General features: G+C 42.9%; 1 protein-coding gene across 3 annotated transcripts in view; it reads right to left on the bottom strand.

Annotated features, from left to right (window-relative positions):
- Window positions 1–24,569, bottom strand: part of cyth1b (cytohesin 1b) — a 270,470-nt gene that overhangs the window by 136,335 nt on the left and 109,566 nt on the right. The window contains exon 1 of one of the 3 annotated variants that reach the window (XM_070857775.1): window positions 15,877–16,030. The exons of the other annotated variants lie outside the window; for them this stretch is intronic. Coding sequence (XP_070713876.1) covers window positions 15,877–15,904 — 28 coding nt within the window. The 5' untranslated portion in view covers window positions 15,905–16,030. Of the gene's footprint in view, window positions 1–15,876; window positions 16,031–24,569 lie in introns of those variants that run through there. 3 annotated transcript variants of the gene reach the window in all.

Below are 24,569 nucleotides of genomic sequence, written 5' to 3'. Positions count from 1 at the left end.
GCTGCGAGGAGGATGCTATGAGGCTGCAGAGTGACTTGGATAGGTTAGGTGAGTGGGCAAATGCATGGCAGATGAAGTATAATATGGATAAATGTGAGGTTATCCACTTTGGTGGTAAAAACAGAGAGACAGACTATTATCTGAATGGTGACAGATTAGGAAAAGGGGAGGTGCAACGAGACCTGGGTGTCATGGTACATCAGTCATTGAAGGCTGGCATGCAAGCACAGCAGGCGGTTAAGAAAGCAAATGACATGTTGGCCTTCATTGTGAGGGGATTTGAGTACAGGGGCAGGGAGGTGTTACTACAGTTGTATAGGGCCTTGGTGAGGCCACACCTGGAGTATTGTGTACAGTTTTGGTCTCCTAACTTGAGGAAGGACATTCTTGCTATTGAGGGAGTGCAGCGATGGTTCACCAGACTGATTCCCGGGATGGCGGGACTGACCTATCAAGAAAGACTGGATCAACTGGGCTTGTATTCACTGGAGTTCAGAAGAATGAGAGGGAACCTCATAGAAACGTTTAAAATTCTGATGGGTTTAGACAGGTTAGATGCAGGAAGAATGTTCCCAATATTGGGAAGTCCAGAACCAGGGGTCACAGTCTAAGGATAAGGGGTAAGCCATTTAGGACCGAGATGAGGAGATACTTCTTCACCCAGAGAGTGGTGAACCTGTGGAATTCTCTACCATAGAAAGTTGTTGAGGCCAATTCACTAAATATATTCAAAAAGGAGTTAGATGTTGGGGGATCAAGGGGTATGGCGAGAAAGCAGGAATGGGGTACTGAAGTTGCATGTTCAGCCATGAACTCATTGAATGGCGGTGCAGGCTCGAAGGGCCGAATGGCCTACTTCTGCACCTATTTTCTATGTTTCTATGGTCAATTTTACTGGTAAGAGCTTTTTATTACCAGATTTTTTTTTTTTTTTTAACTGAATTAAAATTCTCAAACCAACAGGGTGGAATTTGAACTGAACGTTCTCTGGATTATCAGTCAATGCCTCTGGATTACCTAAAGGGGCTCCATCCTGCCCGCTCTGCCGAGTCTCAGGTGTCCCAGCGTGGCGTAGCCGTGAAATGGGGGGGCGGAGCAACAGGCCAACACAGAAAGCACTGCCGGCAGCTGAGCGCATGCGCAGTGAAGTCTGCGCGCGTGCTCCTGCCCTTCCAACGTGTCCTGCGGGCTGTGAGCAGGACCCAATGCTCGCAGCCCATATCCCTGGCCGAAGGGACACCCTGATCTTCGCACACCCTATCCTCGGCTGAGTGGCCTCCTGCACCAGCCGGCCGGACCACTGACTCCCCGGGCAGTAGGACTTCAGTTTTATTTTTTGTATTTATTGATGGTTGTGCTCGAGAGTTTTGATTGGTTGGGGGGGTGGGGGGTGGCAGAAGAGAGTTTTTGGGGGGGTGGGGGAAGAGAGAAAGAGTTATTTGATGGGAGGGGGGGGGCGAGAAAGAGTGTTTTAATGGAGAGGGGGGGGGACTTTTTAAAAAAAACTTGATTCTGGCATAAAGGTAGGACTTCTATTTTTTATTTGTTGTTGATTGATTGCTTTTTACTTTGTGGTTTGTTTATTGCTTTGTAAGTCTCGGTGCAGGTCCTCTCAGCTTCCTTGTATTTTTTATTTGTTATTGAATGTTTATTTTTGTGCTTTGTTTAGTGCTTTGTAAGTCTTGGTGCTTTAAATGTACTAACCTGCGCCGAATTCTTAACTGCCCGTAATGTTTTTCAGAGCTGGCCACATACGCTGACCTAAGTCGATTTGGAGTAAGTTTTAGCTGGCCAAAGTGGCATAAATGGCCAAAACTGACATAAGTGGCTGGGAACGCCCCCTTTTGAAAAAAAAACGGAACTAAAAAAAATCATACCGAACTGATTTACTCTGGAGCAAACTTTTTGGGGAAAATGGCATTTTTTTTTTTAAACACGCCAGAAAAAACTTACTCCAAAAAAATTGATGCATGTCATGGCCAAAATTGGGCCCATAAACACTATACTCTGTTGATTAACAGAGTACTTAGGAATGTTCTTTTCCTAACCCTCTTGTATTCCTGAGGCCTCATGCTATTCCGGGTCAAGACCTTTCAAACCTCTACCAATGACTCAGCGAAGCAGGCTACAAGAAGAAACAGGAGAGGGACCATGAATTATATTCTCTCCGGCCATGTTGGAGAAAACACCTGTGGATTGAAATTCTTGGGGGCCCACTCTACCAATGTAACTGTTGTGAAGCATTCAGAAGCCCCCATCTGCCCTAGCTCAAAGACACGGACCCCAACCCAAATCTTGGGAATGGTCATTTGCATGGCCAGGGTGAGCGCATCAAGTCTGCAAACGTACACTTGTAAGATCAAGAACTAGTTAAACATATTGGCTGAGTGGTGATAAATATTTGCTGAAAGTGTAATCTGAAGCAGTTGGGTGAATTGAATGCATTGCTGTGCAAGCTAAAGAGTATGTTTTAAACCAGCAAGTTGTGCAATTTGAGATAGGTTATTGCAATGAACATTGAATTATATTTTCCATAGACAGATTATCTGATCAAAGTAATGAGTCAGCCTAGCTCAAGATTAGTACGCCATTCAACATTTCACATTTCTACACTAGAATTTATACAAAGTATTGACAATTCTGACTTGAATCTGAAGCCTATTTCAAGGCGATTACTTCGGAGAATGTCTGGTGATGTGGCGATGTGGCCTGTACATTGGGGCTCAGGCATCAGATGGCATCGAATCTACAAATCAAAGTTATAATATAAAGCTCTGGCGAAAGGTCGTTGACCTCTGTTTCTCGCTCCACAAATGCTGCTTGAGCTGCTGAGCAATTTCAGCATTTTCTGTTTTTATTTCAAAGTTATAAAAGTTTGTTATTTTTCAGCTAATAGTTGCTTTAGTTGAGGTTCAACAACTCAATTGAGGTCCTAGGGCTAGATATTCCACTTTATTTGCATGCTTAACATCCATTTTACCGCTCAAGTGACGTATAACGCCTATATAGCGCCCATTTAGCCACAAAATGGAAACTGACGGGCAGTTTTTGGAAACTTATCGCCGAGCGTTACTTTCCCCATGTGCGTAACGCCGGGAAAAAATACCGCCCGCCCACTTTTTTTGGGTGGAATCATCAGAATGGGCGAAATCAACGGCCATAATATCGCCCAACGTTAGTTTCAGCATGGATTTAACGCCGAGATTCAATACTACCGACTGCCCACTTTTTTTTGTCGTAAAGATCACATTTGCCGAAACTAATGGCCAGGAGATCGCCCGGTGTCACTTTCACCACCTTGCACGCATATCGCCCACAATATCACTCGCCCAAAAAAATGCCCGGAAAAAGTGGAACTAATCACAGCGTTATGGACGCTATGTTTTACATCTCATGTCGCATCATTTAAAAGGCTGCTCTGCTTCAACCTCAGGGGAGTTCGGATGTACTCTGGAGGTATTTGAAGTTGATGTGAACATCTGTACAAACATCTTTATCATACTGTGAATGATTGGAATTTAATAGGTGTCTTCGTAGGGACATTCATTCTTGGTGACCAATCGGTGGAAAACAGAGAGCTATTGCAATGGGGCCTGTCCTTTCTCACCCTCTCTTGATGACCAATTACATGCTGCAGGCTCGAGATAGCTGAAGATACGCTCCACAGCATTATGTGCCCAATGTAAGATATGCCAGACTGATGAGGAGGAACACCCCCCGCAAGTACAGGGAGAAGCGATCTTACCTCGACTTGCCCGACACCACCTGCCTTCGTAGACTGCACTTCCACAAAGAGGTTATCACTGAGGTATGCCAGCTCATGAGGGGAGATCTGCAACCTGCCAGCACCATCAGTACCGCACTATCCATTGAGGTCAAAGTCACCGCGGCACTGTCGTTCTATGCGTCAGGTTCTTTTCAGGCCTCAGCTGGCGACATTTTGGTCTGTCTCAGCATACCACACATTGCTGCATTAGACAGGTCACTGAAGCCCTGTATGCACGCAGGAGGGACTTGATCAGCTTCCCAATGACCAGAGAGGCACAGACTGAGAGGGCTCTAGGATTCTCCAGAATTGCAAACTTCCCCAAGGTGCAGGGAGCAATAGATTGTATGCACATCACGATGCGGGCACCTTTTCAGGATGCAGAGGTTTTCAGGAACCGCAAGGGATTCCACTCCCTGAATGTCCAATTCATTGTCGACCACCAGCAAATTATAATGGCAGTGAATGCTAAATTTCCGGGCAGCATCCATGATGCTCACATCCTGTGCGAGAGCACTGTATCTGACTTGTTTAAACAGTCAGCCATAAGGTCAATGCTGGATGCTTGGTGACAAAGGATATGGCCTCGCCACCTGGCTGATGACCCCCCCCCGCGTGACACCCACACCGAAACCAAGAAGTGATAAAACAAGAGCCACAGAACCGCTCGCAATATCGTGGAGAAAACCATTGGAGTGCTTAAGCAGCACTTTAGATGCCTGGACCACTCAGGAGGCGAGTTCCAATACCATCCTGAGCAGGTAGCTCAATTTATGGTGGTGTGCTCCATGCTGCACAACTTCGCTGTCAGGAGGGGACAAGAATTACCTGATGAGTCTGACAGTGCACCTCACCAGAGAGAGGAAGGACGACGATGAGGAGGTGGACGCTGACAATCAGGCTGACACTGAAGCCATGCCCCCGCCCGCGGCCCTCCCCCCACCCCACCCCCATAGACTGCATGAAAGCTGCAAGAGGCTTACGTCAGGAGCTCATCAATGAGCTCTTTGCCTGAAAGAACGTTGGTGGTATTTACAAAGCTGACACACTGCTGGGTGTGCAGGTCATACATCAATGGTGGGCATCATCTTGGTGACAGTTGATGGAAGTTAAGTGTAATTATACCCTTTGATGTTAAGGAATCACCAGCATGTAACGGTGCAGCTATCTGAGCCAATTCACAAAAAGGTTTTGTTAAATAAAAAACATTTAAGCCGAACATTTGTCTGAAATCATAAGTATTTCTGTCAAAACCAACTCCCCCCCGCCCCCACTTCTCCTCCCCACCTCTACCCCTTCTTCTTTCCCTCCTCACTCCAAGCCGCCTGGCCAAGGAGTTCCTCAGGCGATGCTTCATTGTGGGGGGGCGGGGGAATGACGGCCGAACCGCTGCTTGGACGGATACAGGAGAGGACGGTCCCAAGGTGGGGAACGTGCTCCGAGCCAGAAGCAAGAGGTTGCTCCTGGCTCTGATGTGTCGTTGGCAATGGGGGTACTGCACCTTGGGGTGCAGTGCTGCATTCCGGGACCACTGGGAGCCCTCTGCCACCAGTGTTCCTGGTTATCAACTCCAGGGCCTCCTCCATCCCTTCCATATCTTATTTGTTGGACAAAAACTCGGTGCCAACTATGTTCTTGGTGCATAGTAGGCTTTTTGCTGCTGGTGAATCTTCCTTGTGCCTCCCATAACAGCCAAACAAGCACACACCGCAGCCACACACGCCTTCAGTCCCTCTCAGCTCCCGCTCTCTCTGTCTCCTCTTCTGCGCATGCCATGATGACCCTTGACCTCCTGAATTGCGGGAATCGAGCATTGCCATGTCGTTGCTGAGGACAATGAAACTTTACGGCAGAAGGTCAGAGAGATTTAACGCTAATGCCCATTTCATATCGCTCGCAGTAACATCCAATTTCAAAAATGGAGACTAGGTGCTTTGAGAATGGATGAGAAGCCAGCGATCTGAAAACCCATTTTTACCACCCATGTCAGAAATAACGCCCATTTTTGGGCGATCTGCACAAAAGTGTAAAATCTAGCCCCTGGTCTTCAAATACTCTCTTCCTCGGGCGACCGAAGGCTGCGCTGGCACACTGGAGGTGGTGTTGGACTTCATCGTCGATGTCTGCCCTTTCTGATAGCAGGCTCCCAAGGTATGGAAAATGGTCCACGTTGTCCACGGCTGCGCCGAGGATTTTGATGACCACGGGGCAGTGCCGTTTGGCAGGGTCAGGTTGATGGAAGACCTTGGTCTTACGGATGTTTAATGTAAGGCCCATGCTTTCATACGCCTCGGTGAAGGTGTTGACGATGGCTTGGAGTTCGGCCTCTGACTGCACAGACCCAAATGTCATCAGCGTACTGTAGCTCAATGACAGAGACTGGGACGACCTTGGATCTAGCCTGGAGGCGGCGAAGGTTGAACAGGTTCCCATTGGTTCTATAGTTTAGTTCCACTCCATCGGGGAGTGTTGAGAGTGAGATGAAGCATTGCAGCGAGGAAGATCTGGCACCAAGCTTATGGTCTACAGAGCAGTAGTGATACACGCCCTCCTATATGGCTCAGAGACGTGGACTATATACAGCAGACACTTCAAAACGCTGGAGAAGTACCACCAGCACTGTCTCCGCAAGATCCTGCAAGTATACTAGGAGGATTGACGCACCGTCAGTGTACTCGCTCAGGTCAACATCCCCAGCACTGAAGCACTGACCACGCTCGACCAGCTCTGTTGGGCGGGCCACATCGTCCGCATGGCCGACACGAGACTCCCTAAGCAAGTGCTCTACTCGGAATTCCAACATGGCAAGAGGAAACGTTTCAAGGACACCCTCAAAGCCTCCTTGATAAAGTGCAACATCCCCACTAACACCTGGGAATCCCTGGCCCAAGACCACCCAAAGTGGAAGAACAACATCCGGGAGGGCGCTGAGCACCGCGAGTCTCATCGCCAAGAGTATGCAGAAAGCAAGTGCAGGCAGTGGAAGGAGTGTGCGGCAAACCAGACTCCCCACCCACCCTTTTCTTTAATCACTGTCTGTCCCACCTGTGATAGAGACTGTAATTCCCGTATTGGACTGTACAGTCACCTGAGAACTCACTTTTAGAGCGGAAGCAAGTCTTCCTCGATTTCAAGGGACAGCCTGTGATGATAATGATGATGAACAACTCAACTAATAATGATTTTCTTTTCTTGATAGAGACTAAGGAAATAATCAACTTCTCTCAAACTTTCTACTGTTAAAGTGTAAAATAGATTCAAATTTCTGATCCATTTATAATGGAATTGCACAGGCATTGGAAATTCTGGCACCCTTTTTATTACGCCTCTGAAGTGCATTGGGGCATTTTTCTATGTTAAAGACTCTACTTAGTTCCAATTTTTTATTTAGATGATCATTTACCCCTGCTGAAAGAGAGTATGCAGTATACAAAACTTCATGATATGAAAACAAAGGAGGAGCTGGGAGTCAATATGCTGCTCCTCATGCATTGGTAGTACGGGGAAAAAAATCAAACATTGTAACTTTTGGTGCATTGGTAAAATAATTCCAGCTATATTAGCATTTCTATGATAGTACTGTATTCAAGCTCAGAGCTGCTTCAGAAGCAATGCTGAATATAATGCCATACATATAAGCAAGTGATGGTTTAAAAAGGTCAAATATAAGACTTTGTATGTACTGGAACCTTAGTTCTTGGATACAAAAAATAAGCTCAGAAATTAGAAAAAAAGAGCGTTACTACACTATTAAAACAACTACAGGTTGTACCTCTCCAGACCAGAGAATTTTCCAAACCACAGGAGGTCATTCTGATCCTAGCATTGTTAGCAGTACCCTAGACTTACCGGGTACTGCTGACAACAATCTGGCCACGCAGCACTTCTCAGGCCCAGCTCAGGTCAGCTGCCACGCACCTCGCTCCCTTCCGCACCGACCTGACCAAGGAGGGAACACCGGAGGCAGCGGGGAGAAGAGCAGCCAGCCCCAGGACACAGCGCGGGCCGTGACCTCCGCCGGGAATGATGCCGGACCAGTGATGTTGCCGGACCAAAGAGAGGTGCAACCTGTACTGTGAAAGCTGCTTTTGTGTCTCAAGACAAATGTATGACCTAAACAATGTGAACTGCAAATGCTGGAATGTTTATTGACTGGTATTTTTTCTGATGCAACTGGACTGGGGTTCTTTGACAGATCGAATACTTTTCTTAATAAGTCACTTCTGTCTCAGTACGAGATGATTAAACATTATCTGAGTGACGTGATGATTCTGTCTGGTGACTAACAATTAACAGGCATTTAACACTAGACTACTGATTTCTAATTCATTTTAAGATCAAACTGTAATTTCACACTTACTCACCAAATGCCTGAAACCTTGGCCCAAACTGTACATTAATTGCGGAGTTTGAAATGTATACATTATTTTCTATTAGCAAATTGTAAAAGGAATTTTTTTTAGATTTTATCATAAGGGATCATTACATCATTTAAAGTACCATTTCAAAATTAGAAGGCTTTTAAAAAAAACTGAAATTTCTTTCAATGAACATTAGTACAGTCATGTCAACATAACAATGAAAGTTTCTCTAGAAAATATGCCTTGAACTGTTATCTGGCAGATATGCATCTCCTAAGAACATAGTACGTGTGTGTGTGCGGGGTGTGTGGAAGAGAGACATAGACGAAACAAGCCTGGAACCCTAGTGCTTAGATATGAACTTTACTAGCTCTCAGCTGGAGCTACAACATGAAGCAACTTGTGATGACAGGAAGTTCCATCTCTGGGGAAATGGCAGACCAGAGCACCTTCCCCATTTACCCAACCAAAAACACAATTCCTTCTTGTGGGGAAATACTACAGTGGACAAGAAATCATTAAGAAATTAAATATTTATGTAATTATATATGTAGATTAACAAAAAAAGGTGTTTGTAGGTTTTAAATCCATGCTGTATATATCTGTATAGCCTAAGTCTTAACATTACTGTGTATTTTGTTTCAGTGTGAAAATATTTCAGAATCCAAAACCACTTCCTGAAGTCTCACGTGTCTTTTCCTGTTAAGCATCTCGTATTTAGAGAAATCGTCATCAATGCTTTAATCATCTGCAGATCACAGCAGCAGGGTGTTTTCACACACTTCACTTTAAGTAGAGCTAAGAAATCGTCTGCAGTCTAGTTCTCTTAACAAGATTACTTAAGTGTGTGTGAACACTTTACACATTCTCTCACAGGAAGATACATATGGCAATAGTTTTTAACCTGCCCTCCACCATCACTGGATCTCTCTCATCTGATATAAATACTGTAGCATGTAAAGTTTCCAAAGAACTCTGGCAATATAGGGTGGAAGGATTTGAGCGAAAGAGGGTTGACAGTGAAAAGACTGCCCTTCGAAGTTCAGCTTCAAAAATGCCCTTTTCCTGTGGGATCAGTATGAGTAATGGTCCATTTAGGCACTACAGCATCACATGTAACTCCATTGTTCAAACTGAGCTCCTTATATTGAACTATAATTTGTCTCAGTGAGTAGGAAATAGAGCCCAGATCAAATTCACACATTAAGATGTCCACTCTCCAAAAAATACTATGCTAATTTGCCACCCATTTTGAGTTGTTTGTAGCACATCAAGTAAAGTAGTAACTCACCACCTGAAGTAAAATCTATTTCCAAATACATTTGATAAAAAAGGGTGAAGTTGTACTATTCAGGAAAGGTTTTCAAGAACAGCTAAACCAACTATTATGAAACTGCCTGCGTGATAAAATATTGCATAACTATCTCTGAGAAATGTATTTCTTGGAAATGATGAGACTATTATCTCAAGCATGGTTATGTGAATAGGAGAGTGAAGCACCAGGCAGGACATTCTTTTCATGGGTGTCACTGCAAGACACTACACGTCTGCTTTTTTAATCATTGGAATTTTCAGACGTCTTGACATTTAATAAATAAAAACTAATTGAGCACCCCGTTTACTCTCAAGACAAATTGTGTGATGGACTCGAATCAGTGGTCTGCACAGAATTAACCAATCTCAGCCAGAGAAGTGGTGAGACACCACAATCAGTGGTGGTGGTCGGTGTGGCCATCAGCTAGAGACCTGCTCTTGTGTGTAGATGTCTGGTAAGTACAGAATCATGCATGTCTGTGATGTCCTCTGCATGCCTCACTCGGTTAAATGACTTGCTGACAGTGAAGACTGGCCATTTGGTGAAGAGATGCTGAAGGTTCATCAAAACCCATCTGCTGCCCCTTCAGAACTCAAGTCACTGTGCTCAAGAGATGAGGAGATTCAATTGAAAGTGATGAAAAAACATTTTCCAGTGTGCCTTAACAGTTGAACAATCAGTTGTTGCAAATAGATGTCTCTACTCAATCTAAGATGTTTAGTGTGCCAGCCAATGTGTGGTGCACTGATTATGAAGGAAAAGAGAATTAGCCATTGAGTGACGTAAGGCATGTAAGCTCATGAGTCTGTGCTGCATAATAATTAACTCAATGTTATTATGGTTATCACTTATAAAGGAAAAAAATAAATAAATTAGCTAGGTTTCACACAATTATGTGAATCAAAAGAAGGCAATAGCCTGGAAGTAGAGGAGCTACAAAACAGAGTGACAGGACTGACATGCCAGAAAGGATAGTGGTGATAAATGCACGTGTTGTCAAGTAACACCAGTTTAAAAAAAAACAAACCACTGCAGAATAAACCACCAATTTACAGTCCAGATTCCTGGTACAACTTATAATATGCTGTTTTATAAGAAGTTGTTAGTTTCAATTCATATGTAAACTCTCAATTAGAAAACTTGTCACTCTAACCATCTTGTGGACCTTACTTACACAATATCAATTCATCAGATCTTTTTTCTTCTGGACAGGATCCTATGTTCCAATCAACCCTTTAATTTCTGTACACATTGCTTTAAAATGGAACTATCCACACTTAAAGCAGTGGTAAAGTGAAGGGACTAACTGACTGCAGGGTTTATTCCACACAACTCTGGGCTTCCTATTGTGGCCTGCCTTACTGTGGGGGAAGGTAACCGAGCACTGGGAAGGAACTTAATGTTGTTCCCTTTCCTTTTCTTGCTCTCCACCAATGGAAGACATGTGGATGCTCTTAGGACGCAGGGTTATCCTAACTTCTATATCTGCATTAAAATAGAACTGTTGGTTCTGTACGGGTTGTTTTCTTGTCGAGATCTTTGCGCTCCTCCAATTCTGGCCTCTTGTGCAACCCCGATTTTCTTCACTCCACCATTGATGGCCGTGCCTTCAGCTGCCTAGGTACTAAGCTCTGGAATTCTTTCCTGAAACCTCGCTGCCTCTCTCTCCTCCTTTAAGACGCTTCTTAAAACCTACCTCTTTGACCAAGTGTTTGGTCACCTGTGTTAATATCTTCTTATGTGGCTGGGTGTCAAATTTTGTTTGCTAATCGCTCCTGTGAAGCACTTTGGGACATTTTACTATGTTAAAGGCACTATAGAAATGCAAGTTGTTGTTGTTATGTGAGGACGTGCCTGGTCTCCATTTCACGGCTGTCTATTTGAAATCTGGTATTCTGCATCTCAGGTGTAATCTCACTAATGCATTATATGCTAGAGTATTCCAGATAGTGGCACTAGAGCAAGACATGCACTGGGTATGTGGCTCCGAATAAATGATAGTGAGTAACATGACTCCAGGTAATACAATAAGCTGTAATGGTGAATGACAACACCAACTCCTTATTAATTCTGTACATTAAGTATAAACTGAGAAGCACATTTACGATTTTTCAAACTGATTAACCCCTCCAATGGTGACTGCAATGCTGATTAGTTTCTAAAATCAACTTCGCACTTTCCGGGTCATTAGGCCGATGGCTCATCTGCTGAAAATAATCACCACTACTGTTTTCTGTATAGATGTATTGTTCAACTATTAACCATAAATATAATTACAAGAAAAATGCTGACATATCGTCAAACCGGTCTAATGAATAAGGTTCACCTCTGTACTTAAAGCAACAGACATGATTACAATATATAGAAAAAAAGTCAACCATTATTCAATGCTCAAGACTCTTATTAACTATCTATAATATCTTACACTACCAGAGGCACTCAAGTGACTTAACACTGCAAAAATCTTTGCAGTAGATAGCAAACTTTTTACCACATTGTTAGATATGCATTACGGGAACTGCTCAAGTTATTTTCTCATGTGGCCACCACGGTGTTACAGAAGTACTGCAAGCAACGAGAAGCTGTACAATTACTTACTGTAATTACTCTAAATCTCTTGCGCATAGTAAAGCAGGACATTAATTTGTTTCCACTATCATAACATGGTTAAAAATTACTGCTCTGCCTCAGAGCTGAGGACTAAAGACCTCGTTTATCAAGGTTTGAAGCATAAAAAGAAAAACCTTAAGCTCAATAAAGATCATCTCAAAACCTTTAAATTTCATGTAGTTCCCCCACCTCCATTTTCACATAAATTGCGTACACTTTGATTTGTACGGGGGAAAAGGTTGATTGGCTTTTGAGAAGGGGGAATTTCGTATTCAGCTTTTTTCTTTACACTAGTAACATGCTGTTATTTCATGGCAGGATTCCTCAACACCTCCTCAGGTCCAAACTTGTACAGTCATCTGGAGCAGTTCGGATTCATTTTCTCCAACTACCAAACAGATTAATTTACAAATCATAGTGAGAAGCACTGACTGAAGTTCCCACTGTCTCTAAGTCCTTGTCTCAGCTGTTAATCCATAAGGAGGCAGGAGAACTTGCGGACAAAATTTCATGCGGCACGAGGTTCACCTGATATTGGGCCTCGGCCTCATTTAAATTACATAGACGAGCTGCTGGGCATCCCCGGGCAGCTTGCCGATGAAGAGACTTCCAGTATCGGGCCATTGCACCTGATACACTGAAAGACCTGGAATTCCCACTTGTAGCAGAGAGTATGTTCCCGGAGAAAAGCAGCAGCATAATGTACAGCCGAGACTGGCAATGAAGGAGATCTTCAGGGAACAGAGTAGCAGTGATTTCCTGGCCCGATCCCTTGGGGCAACAAATCAAATGTTGCATCCTAATTGCACTGATGTTCTGTCCTGAGGGTAAAAGGTACACACATTTGCAAATAGTGTGCAATCCTGGCCACATCCCCGAAGATAATCCATTTTATTGAGAATATAATGGTGCAACCAGATGCAATAGTTAAAGCAACTGCATACAGTACATCTCCAGGAAAATGTCACTGTTTCATCCACTTCCCAACCTAAAGGTTTTTGCTTCATGCCTTTCAGCCACAGCATTTTAAAGACCACAAGAGCCTAACTAAGCACATAGCTTGTAAGACATTACTAGAACAGCATAATTTCAAATGGCATTCAATCAAATGTAACAAAAATGGATTATTAGGAAACAATTCAATATATAGCGAATATCATTGCATAACTCACAAACAACATGAAAACAGGTATTGGCATCATCACAACAGAACAGCTTGCAAGTTCAATTGCGGTGTGTCAATTAGCATCAGCTTTCTAACTATATTTGAGTGAATACCAGCTAGCACTGGAGCAATAGATTTGAGTCGTGCAGCAGACCAGTGCCGTACAGTGCCACTTAGTGCATGCAGGATACTAAAGGGTAATTTAATCACAACTTCCAAAGCATCCATCAAGGCTACAGCAGGTCTCAGCAAGATATACTTGCTGATTGTCCCCATTCCCTTGGCGACAATAATAATCCACACGACAATGACATTTTATTTCCCGAAACTGAGCTGCAGAAAGACCTACTGAGTGATGCATTCATTCAGACGACATGATTAGTATCATATTCAAACTCGCACAACGCACCAAAGACATTTTCAGACTGGTTATTGCAGTTGGACAGCAATGGCTGACTTTCTGTTTTATTTCCACACAACTTCAAAAAAATACATGTACAGGTTGAACCTCCCTTATCCAGAATTCCCTTATCCAGAACCACCCCTCATCCGGAACCATTCCCGGCCATCGAGTGGCACATGCGCAGAACTCCAACATGAACAAACTGAAGTCCTTCCTCGCTGCTGACTCCCACAATCGCTGGCCTGACCCCACGATCCACTGCCCCCCTCCCCCATAATCTCTCTGCCACACTCCCAGCCCCAAGCCAGCCAGCCCTGATGTCCCCTTGCTCAGTACCTGTACAATCCAATTTAATGTGACCACCCCTCGGTTTGGAAAAATCCCTTATCTGAAACAGGCCCGGTCCCGAGGGCTCCAGATAAAAGAGGTTTCAACCTGTACTACATTAAAATTATGACCAGTAAATTTTGGATAGCATCGCATTTGGAACTCTTTCTCCCTTTGACTGTACTGGAACAACAATTACTACTTCACTCATACAACATTTATAAGGAGCAACACAACAACAAATTGCATCTATAAAGCACATTTAATGTAGCAAAATGTCCCAAGGCGCGCGACAGGAGTGTAAACAGAACAAAAAAGTGACACAGTCATATTATCCAAACGTGCTTCACAAAGTGGTGTGGGAGATAAGGAGTTAGGAAAGGGCATTAAGCGGGAGATAGGAGAGGTGACTGAAGCTGTGGTCAAAGAGGAGGCTTCTGAAGGTGCAGGGTGATGTAACAAAGGGGTTTAGGGATTGAATCCCAGAATGCCTGGCCATGATGACAATGTCTTTCACATTAAGTGGTGGGGTCTCCTTTACAATGAAACACAATTATATTTTTGAATAAATCCCAACGACTTGACTGAAATCATGAAAAAGGCAGAATTACTGGGGTTCAAACTCAGATGACAACCCAAAACAACAGAATTCCAATTAAATTCCCTGATTTGTTTTTTTTAAACTGGTAGTGAAATGCCTCATCCCACATCACAGGAAAGAAAACACTCCTAGTAGAGTGACGATTTGTGCCATTTTTAATTTTAAGACTCAAATAGAGTAGCATATTGTATTACAAATTAGCTGTTTCAAATGATTGAAAACCATGATTATTATTTTGCTCCCAAAAGTTGTTTTTAAAAGTAGAATGCTGGAGCAAAAATAAATCTTTCCAGCTAAGTGATGTCATCTACCCACACAAACAAATGTTCACAATATTTGCATTGTATTTCCTGCTGAATAAAACATGCTAACAATTACATCAAGACAATAAAAACTCAGGGAAACCAATTTTTTAAATTGCAAATATTTCCAATTTACATGTCAATTGCTTTCCAATCATTTTAATTTGCTTAATTTTTAGTATAGTAAGCTACTTATTTGTACCAATGAAACTTGTAAACACCACCCAAGTGCAATAGATATATATTAAGTATAATATTTTGTACTGTAATGCCTCTCTCCTGCCAAATAGACAATTGGAACACAGTCTCTATCGTGTCTTTCACAATATGGTTCTTGTAGAGCTCTCAAAGAAGATATAGATGGACATGCAGTAAAGTGTCCTGCTAAGGCGCAGGGTGAAGTTAAAAAGAGGCAAAAGTCAAAAAATGGAGAGTTGACAAAACCCAAGACAAAAGCTTAAACATTACTTTGTTTGAATTTTTATATATTTATAGCAATTGATGCTCCACAAATATAACTGCGCACAGAGCAGTGTTTGGTTAACCTTCAGTTTGCTTTCAAGAAACCAAGAAGCGGCATGTCAAAGAGACACTGCAACATCAGTTATTACTGTGACAATAGTTTAGCTCTAAAATCTTTGTGTTACTCATTAATGTTCTGGCGATTAGTCCCAAACACCCTGTGTTGTTCTGTTAGCTAAAGCCTGACAAGTTACAAAGATAATAAGGTTATTTCTCCTCGTAAGGCCACAGCCCAGTCCAATTCCTTATTTAGTACAAGCTCTAACCCAATAAATATTCAAGGAAAATAATTTTTCATTTTGTAAATCTGTGCTGGATAAGTATAACAAAAAAAGAATAATTTATATATTAATCCCTCATTTTACTAACATCTCATCATTGTTTTTGTTAAAATCATAAACTAATACATGTACTAGCAAGAAGATTAAACAGACGGCCTGAATAGCCACCAGTGATAGCTTCAAAGGAAAAGAAAAGGATTTGCTGACATATAATTAAACTTACCAACACCACCTTCAGTATTGAGCACCATTGTTCCAGACACTGTTTACAGCTCAAAATAACTTGTAAATAAAAGTATTTCAATGAAGCAGTCAAAGCCGAAATCTAAGCTGGTGAGCAGAGATCCAAGAATTCTCAACACAGCTCAAGAAGGTAATAGCAGGTGGGGCTTACCAGTACCTACATTCCATGAGCCAATCAAATACATCCATACTACTTTGTGTGCTTTAACAATCTACTGTGTAACAGCAACAACACACCAATAGGCTTCCTGCTAGATAACTATATAAGGAGGCGTTGAACTTTATTTGCAGCAAGCACCCTGGAGGCAGGCACACCCTGCTTATGCAGTTGAGCTGACGACCTTCCTGTATGTTTTAGTAAGAAATGACTCAGTGAGCCTGGCATTCTCAGGCCTGCACATGTGCTTCCACAAAGACAATTTGAGACCTGTTCCAAAAATAACACAGACTCGGCAACAGGCACAAGTTACATCAGATCCCAGTGGCAGCACGCAGCCGATACATTCGAGATTGTTTTGGGTGTCTGCTGTTCCATTTAATTTCACTGAAGTTCAAGGAACTGGCTTAAAATCAATTTTTGTTTTACATTTTCTTTATAAAGCTAGATGCTGATTTTAAACTGTGTACCTAAACCGCACCCAAAACTACAAGGAAGACGATTATATATATTCCAACGTACAGTACTGGAAAATGTTTTCTGTATACTGCACTGTAATGTACTTAACCTTGCTTTTAAAACAAATTAAATGAAGGGAAACGTTTGGTACAAAATGTAAGTATCCTCTTTGACCCCCAGCTGAACCTCCGACTCCACACCCAGTCCTTTGCCAAGACTGATTTCTTTCATCTCTGGAACATTATCCGCCTCCTCCTCTTCCTTCCCTCACCACTGATAAAACCCTAATCCACACTTTCATCTCTGTGAGGGTCAGCTGCACCAATGCTCTCAACGACTTTCCCACCTCCTCAAACTCCAACGCATACAAAGCTCCGTGACCTGTGTCCACTCCCACATTAAGTACTGCAGACCCATATCTCCTCTAGTTGCCTAACTCACTGGCTCCCTGTGCCCCAGTAAATCAAGCAAGGTCTCCATCCTCATTTTCAAATCCCAACGCGGTCACACGCCACATTATATATGCTATCTTCTCCAGGCTTATATTCCACATACCCCTGACACCAGACTGCTTATTCTCTGTTCATCAGAGGGCAACCTTTCAGTCACGATGCTCCTGTCCTGCGCTGAAAGATTTTCCTTTATATGAGGGTTGTTATAAAAATTGAAGTTGTTCTTACTGTATAAAATGTTTAAATTACTGATATATTTTTCTCAACATAAAAACTGTAGTATTGCAATCACATGCATCCTGCATTTTATCATAAAACTAATAATCCAAAACTTTGAAAACAATTACTTCCAATAGTTTTGAAATTATATACCATAACATACAGCAAATAAAAGCATAATTTCACCTCACCATGCAACAAGTGGATTGGAAATTTTGCAATTACTCTAATATTATGCCAGATAAGGGAATCTCATCTTAATGTGTCTTCAAGTCAACAAAATTTCAGTCGACAGATGCCTGGGACAATATGTAAAACAGTGTATTATCCAGTTCTGATATAAGAGACAACCCTTATTGTAGAATTCCAATCTACACTACAATAGATCCTTCTATTCTCTCCAACTACTATTCCATATCTTACGTTTTCCTCGCCAAGGAACTTGAACACACTTCACCGAGTTATGGATGAGCCAAACCTTTCAGCATCTGTACACTGAATAACCAAATCCAACTTAATTATCTCCTATCAAATCTCTGTCCCTTTCTCCAAACTCCATCCCCCAGTACTGTGTTTTGGTAGCATAATAGTATTTGCAGTTTTTCTTTTTATCAATGCTGATGTTTGCAGATTTGTTTTGCATTAGTTGTAATGCTTGGCTTATGCTTCAAGAGTATTATTCCTTATTTCTCCTTATGTGGCTCGGTGTAAACATTTTTGTCTTATAATACTCCTGTGAAATGCCATGGGATGTTTTACGATGTTAAAGGGACTATACAAATACAAGTTGTTGTTTATCTAATCATAGCCAGAGAGTCACCCGTAGTGGCTTCTCTTCCCTCCCCTGCATCGTTACCTCTGGTGTCCCCCAAGGATCTATCCTTGGGCCCCTCCTATTTCTCATCTACATGTTGCCCCTTGACGACATCATCCGAAAACACAGCATCAGTTTCCACATGTGCGCTGATGACACCCAGTTCTACCTCACTACCACTTCACTTGATCCTTCCTAAATTGTCAGACTGCTTGTCCGACATCCAGTTCTGGATGAACAGAAATGTTCGCCAATTAAATATTGGGAGGACCGAAGCCATTGTTTTCAGTCCCCGCCACAAACTCCATTCTCTAGTCACTGACTCCATCCCACTCCCCAATTCTGTCTGAGGCTGAACCACGCTGTTCGCAATCTTGGTGTCATATTTGACCCTGAAATGAGCTTTCAACCATGTATCCGCAGCATAACTAAGACCGCCTATTTCCACCTCCATCACATGGCCCGAATCTGCCTTTACCTCAGCTTATTCGCTGCTGAAGCCCTCATCCATGTCTTTGTTACCTCTAGACTTGACTATTCCAACGGACTCCTGTCTGGCCTCCCACATTCTACCCTATGTAAACTACAGGTGATCCAAAACTCGGCTACCCATGTCCTAACTTGCACCAAGTCCCGCTCACCCATCACCCCTGTGCTCGCCGACCAACATTGGCTTCCGGTTAAGCAACGCCTCGATTTCAAAATTCTCATCCTTATTTTCATGGCCTTGCCGCTCACCATCTCTGTAATCTCCTCCAGCCCCACAACCCCCCCCCCCCCACATCCCCCAACCCCCCTCGAGATCTTTGCACTCCTCTAATTCTGCCCTCATGAGCATCCCTGATTATAATCGCTCCACCATTGGTGGCGGTGCCTTCTGTTGCCTAGGCCCCAGGCTCTGGAACTCCCCGCCTAAACTTCTCCGCCTCTCTACCTTTCTTTCCTCCTTCAAGACGCACCTTAAAACATACCACTTTGACCAAGCTTTTGGTTACCTGCGCTAATTTCTACTTATGCAGCTCGGAGTCAAATTTTTTATCTCCTAATACTCCTGTGAAGTGCCTTGGGACGTTTCACTACGTTAAAGGCGCTATATAAATACAAGTTGTTGTTGTTGTATTACGTGCTGAATCAATTGTGTTAATGTCCTGACTTGGAGCATAATGAGCAAAAGATTAGATAATGAATAATACTTTATAGTGGGTTGTGTTGAAAGGCTGTAACTTAATAAAAGGGTTCAGACAATCTCAAACTATAGTAAAGATGAGTTTATGAAATTATTTTGCCAGGGATTAAATTAGACTTTAACTCGCTCTCTAATATATAAACTGTTTTATTTAAAATACTATTGGAGGAATTTTGGTGCTTTTGCATAGTGCTGAATGATGATCTATCTTGCCGAAAACACAGCATGTCTGTCAGCATTGGAAACAAGAAACGATGTTAACATTTAAGGTACAGACATTTTTGACAGAAATCAAAAGGAAAGTTAGGCAAGCCCATTTAAGCTGGCCAAAGCAAAGAGAGAAGGGGAGAGCAGGCAAAGATCATGGGACAGAATTTAACTTTCAGTGCCGGGTGATAAACTCAGCATTGCGGATTAGTTGCTGATTACTCATCCCACCCAATTTTCCTGGAGGAAAATCTTGTGGAGGCTAGCATGATGAAAAGCGAGGATAAACGGGTTCCTATTGTTGTTGAGAGCAGGGCCAAGAGCACTGCACAATGAGATAGTACCGACTCTGATCCACTACAAACTCAGGGAAACCCCAGAAGACAAAAAAGAACATTTCTGCTGCTGCAGAGCCACAGCTAGAATCATAAAAACTAAGCATGTGGTGAAAAGATTTAATTGACAACCGCTGATGGCTTATTTGGCGAAGTATGGGGTAGTATATTTACATAAAATTACCTGCACTGCAGAAAAACGAGGCAGTGTTCTGGGCATCCTGCTAATGCTCGCGCCAAGCTGGACAGTCCTGCATCTGCAAGGTCCTGCGCAGGCCGCTCACCAGCTTTGACATTGTAGCTACGCGCATGCGCAGATATTTGAATAGGCTGCGCATTGGGGGTGGCAGGCCATGGTTCGTCAAGGGCACATTGCATCCTGCACATAAAACAAACTAGCTAATTAAAACTGTTCCGTCAGCAAGTTTTACTCATCAAGCCCAGCTAGTTTTTTTGCATGCCGTGAAAGGAGGAGGAAGCAGAGTTTTGTTCATCGATACTTGAACTTAGAATGACACAAAGGCTATTATACAAAACTACCTTAGATAGTGAACAAAATAGCAATGGGGAAATTTGTGGGAAAAACAAAGGATTATATAAAATATTACAAAACAAGTTGAAAAAGAGTCAATCCAGAACACTAGAAAGTGCTGGTGGGATAAAAGTAAGGAAGTCTTGCTACAATTGTAGAGGGCCTTGGTGAGATCACACCTGGAGTATTGTGCACAGTTTTAGCGTCCTTATCTAAGCAAGGATATACTTGCCTTGGAGGCGGAACAACAAAGGTTCACTAGATTGATTCCTGGGATGAGAGGGCTGTCTTATGATGAGAGATTGTGTAGAATGGGGCTACACTATCTGGAGTTTAGAAGAATGAGAAGGCCTCTCATTGAAATGTACAAGATTCTGAAGGAAATTGACAGGGTAGATGTTGAGCGGTTGCTTCCCCTGGCTGGAGTGTCTAGAACTAGGGGGCATACTCGCAGGATAAAGGGTAGGCCATTTAAGACAGAGATGAGGAGGAATTTCTTCACTCAGGGGGTTGTGAATCTTTGGAATTCTCTGCCCCAGAGGGCTGTGGATGCTGAGTCTCTGAATATATTCAAGACTGAGATCGATAGATTTTTGGAGTCTTGGGGAATCAAGGAATATGGAAATCAGGCAGGAAAGTGGAGTTGAGGTCGATGATCAACATGATCTTATTGAATGGCGGAGCAGGCTTGAGGGGTCGTATGGTCTACTCCCGTTCCTATTTCTTTTGTTCTTATGAAAGGAAATGGAACCAGTGGAAAATCAAAAGGAAGGAGGTTGCTGCTGTTTACTGAGAATCAGTCAGAGCGAAGCAAAGTTTATTTACTTGGTCAGACAGTTTCAATTTTAAAAAAGCGAACTAACATACCAGTAGATGCCACTAATCCCTTTACATAGACTCAAGAGGACTTCAGTGTTTAGCATGTGTTTGGACTGATCGGTTCCATCAGTTGACTTGCACCATGATTATATTTCCTGTGGACCTTCTTTACACCAAGTCCGAGACTACCACCACACACGTACAGAAATCAGTCATTTATTTGTCAACTTACATAGTTTATAATGCATACACACTTTGACATCAACTCGAGAATTCCTTCATCACCAGCAGCAGAAATAAAAGCAGCAAAATTACAGAGGGTTGACGGGAAACAAAATGGTAGGTTACGCAAGTTCTTCATCACTTGTGAAAAGTATTGCTGTTTTGTTTTTATAAATATTAATATTCACACATACGCTGACCACTGCTGCAATCGGTCCATTAATTTAAAACTGTGTCAGCGAAGGAACAGAACTTCAAAGATTAGGAGTTGTGCTCAATGAGCTCCTGAAAGCTCGAGGGTTGGTAGTGCTCAGTTCTTTCAAGCATCTCCCAGTAACAGATGGAGTACAGACCAGAGAACAACTTTCCTGGCTTCTTGATCAAGGAGCCTTCCAAATTGTGTGAACACTGAGTGTGGTGGGTGTTTGATATCAGCTACACGTCATTGGATAGTAACTGCTGTTCTGAATAAAGCAAATGCAGAGATAGCTGGTTTCTGCAGAACTGCAAAATACATTGAAGCGTAGGTACATAAAGGTGCTGCAAATTTCTTTGAACATTCTCTGAAGGAAATGCTTTTCTTTCTGTACGATTAATTGATTTACTTCTTAGAATTGTTTGATACTGAGCATGCTGACTGAAGTGGGGCTGCATACAATTTAATTTTCATGGGTTGCTATTTTGCACTTTGGTTTAGGTGAGGAAAGTGTGGCAGTACATTTCCACCCATCTGCAGTTTAGCAGTTTACTAAGCACAGTGTAGCATAGGAACAGAAACAGAAGTAGAAGTAGGCACACATCATCATCATCATCAGAGGCAGTCCTTCGAACGAGGATGACTTGCTTCCACGAGAGTTCACAGATGTTTCAATGAAGGACCCGATGTTCCAGTTGAATTTTTTTAACGTGTGGTGGCCGTTGCACATCAGCCACCACACGGGCTTGACAGAGCTAGGCCTTTATCCAGTGGCAAGGATTAACCAGGACGACTGGAGACCTGCTCTGCTGCACGGACCTAGTGCGCACACATCGCAGTGTATCACAAAAATATATGGCATCTGTAGAAGAAAAGATTTCTGTATTGCCCAGGTGTTTATTTCTCAAACGATTAATACGAACATATATGGAATTGACGGGCAGGAAAAGTCCATCAAGCCTGCCCCACACTATAAGGGCCAGAGCATCATGATTAAATGCTCACCCCTGCCACCGCCCCCGCCATATAATAATCTGGGAGGCGCAAAAAAACCTGAAAAACTAAGGGACAATAAGGAAAAAAAATTACATGGAATTTTTTTCCAACCCCCTGAGGCAAATCGAAACAAGTCCAGAAGATGGCATGGACCAATTGTAAAGATACTTCTATATGATGAGATCTCTACCCCAGTCAACAACTGGTCCACCACCCTCTCGAATACATAAACTATCTTTTTGCTTTGTGTATTTCCAGGATTTTTCCCGAACATTTGTAGTTTTGTTTTCTTTTTAATCTATATTGGTAGTTTAATGGCATATTAGTTATTGTGCTCATAGCCTGACAGTACTGCCTTTGCAGCCAGCATAATAATGCAAAATATGTTGACAAGAACATTGATCGCCAGTGCGTACTAATCGGGCCAATTCTGCACTCTTAGTAGGGAGCCCTTTGTCACTGTCTTATAGGCCCACTAATGTGTTTATCAATTGCTAACCGTGAGACAATACTCAGGTGCAAAGGATAGTACACTTGTGCTGTAGTGATACCCGCCCTCTTATAAGGGTCAGAGACGTGGACCATATACAGTAGACACCTCAAAACACTGGAGAAATACCACCAATGATGTCTCTGCATGATCCTGCAAATCCCCTGGGAGAACAGATGCACCAGTGTTAGTATTCTCAATCAGGCCAACATCCCCAGCATCGAAGCACTGACCACACTCGACCTGCTCCGTTGGGCGGGCCACATTGTCCGCATGCCCGATACAAGACTCCCAAAGCAAGCGCTCTACTCGGAATTCCTACATGGCAAGCGAGCCCCAAGTGGGCAGAGGAACTGTTTCAAGGACACCCTCAAAGCCTCCTTGATAAAGTGCAACATCCCCACCGACACCTGGGAGACCCTGGCCAAAGACTGCCCTAGGTGAGGGAAGAGCATCGGGGAGGGCACTGAGCTCCTTGAGTCTCGTCCGCCGAGAGCATGCAGAAAACAAGCGCAGGCAGCGGAAGGAGCGTGCGGCAAACCAGACTCCCCACCCACCCTTTCCTCCAACGACTGTCTGCCCCGCCTGTGACAGAGACTGTAATTCCCGTATTGGACTGTTCAGTCACCTGAGAACTCACTTCAAGAGTGGAAGCAAGTCTTCCTCGATTTCGAGGGACTGCCTATGATGATGTTCTTTTCAAGGAAGGGCAACTAAATTAAATTATTTAAAATGAGCTCTGCAGGGCTGAGAGTACATTAAAATAAAAATGAGGCAAATGGTTCCAAGTCTCTTCAATGAGTGATGGTTTTCTGCTTAAAGCATTCACTTTCCATACTAACTGTCTGCAACGACTCACAGACCAACCCTTTACCAAAACATGACCTCCAGCCATTTGTTTTGATGGAGGCTAAATGGAGGGAAATATTGTCAGTCATCACACCGAAATAATTGTCTGCGGGGTAAAGAATGACAATGCAATTCATCATTGTAGAAACCAATGCCGAGTGCACAGCCTGTTTACATTCTGTGAATAACAGATGAAATAGACGAACAAGAAAATCTGGTTTTATGGACGGCATGGTATCTGAAGGCTGCCGAAGAAGCAAAAGGACCATCATAAACCTGAACTGCCAAAATTATTTGGGCTTCCTAGGAATTAAACCTCAGTACTATCTGCAGTTTGTAGCATGCGGAGTAAGGAATGCTGAAGGGGACGAAGGTAGACATTAGTTGATTTACAATTGTTGTTGTTTGGCAAGTCCTGCTCTTACAGTAAAGCCAACTCCAGCAATCGGTGTATCCCAAAGGAAGTGGATCATTCCCTTCATTAATCCAATGAGTCCAATCCCTGGGTAAGGCACGCATGATTAAGGAAAATATTCAGGGATGCAAACTCTGAACTTGCAAAAGTTTTTGGAATTCTAGCATTCTCATGGGGAAGGAAAAGTAAAGTTTTTTTTTCCAATTTCCTTTTTACTTTCCGGTTGAATTTTTCTTTGAAACACATTTCCCTTCTTACTGGGAGAAATGCCAGTCATTACAGAATAGTGGGACGCAATAGAAAAATGTAGGCAAGCAAGAAATAT

This window comes from Pristiophorus japonicus, chromosome 16, assembly GCF_044704955.1.
Source record: "Pristiophorus japonicus isolate sPriJap1 chromosome 16, sPriJap1.hap1, whole genome shotgun sequence".
Lineage (NCBI taxonomy): Eukaryota > Metazoa > Chordata > Chondrichthyes > Pristiophoridae > Pristiophorus > Pristiophorus japonicus.
This window is presented reverse-complemented; position numbering and strand designations above follow the sequence as displayed.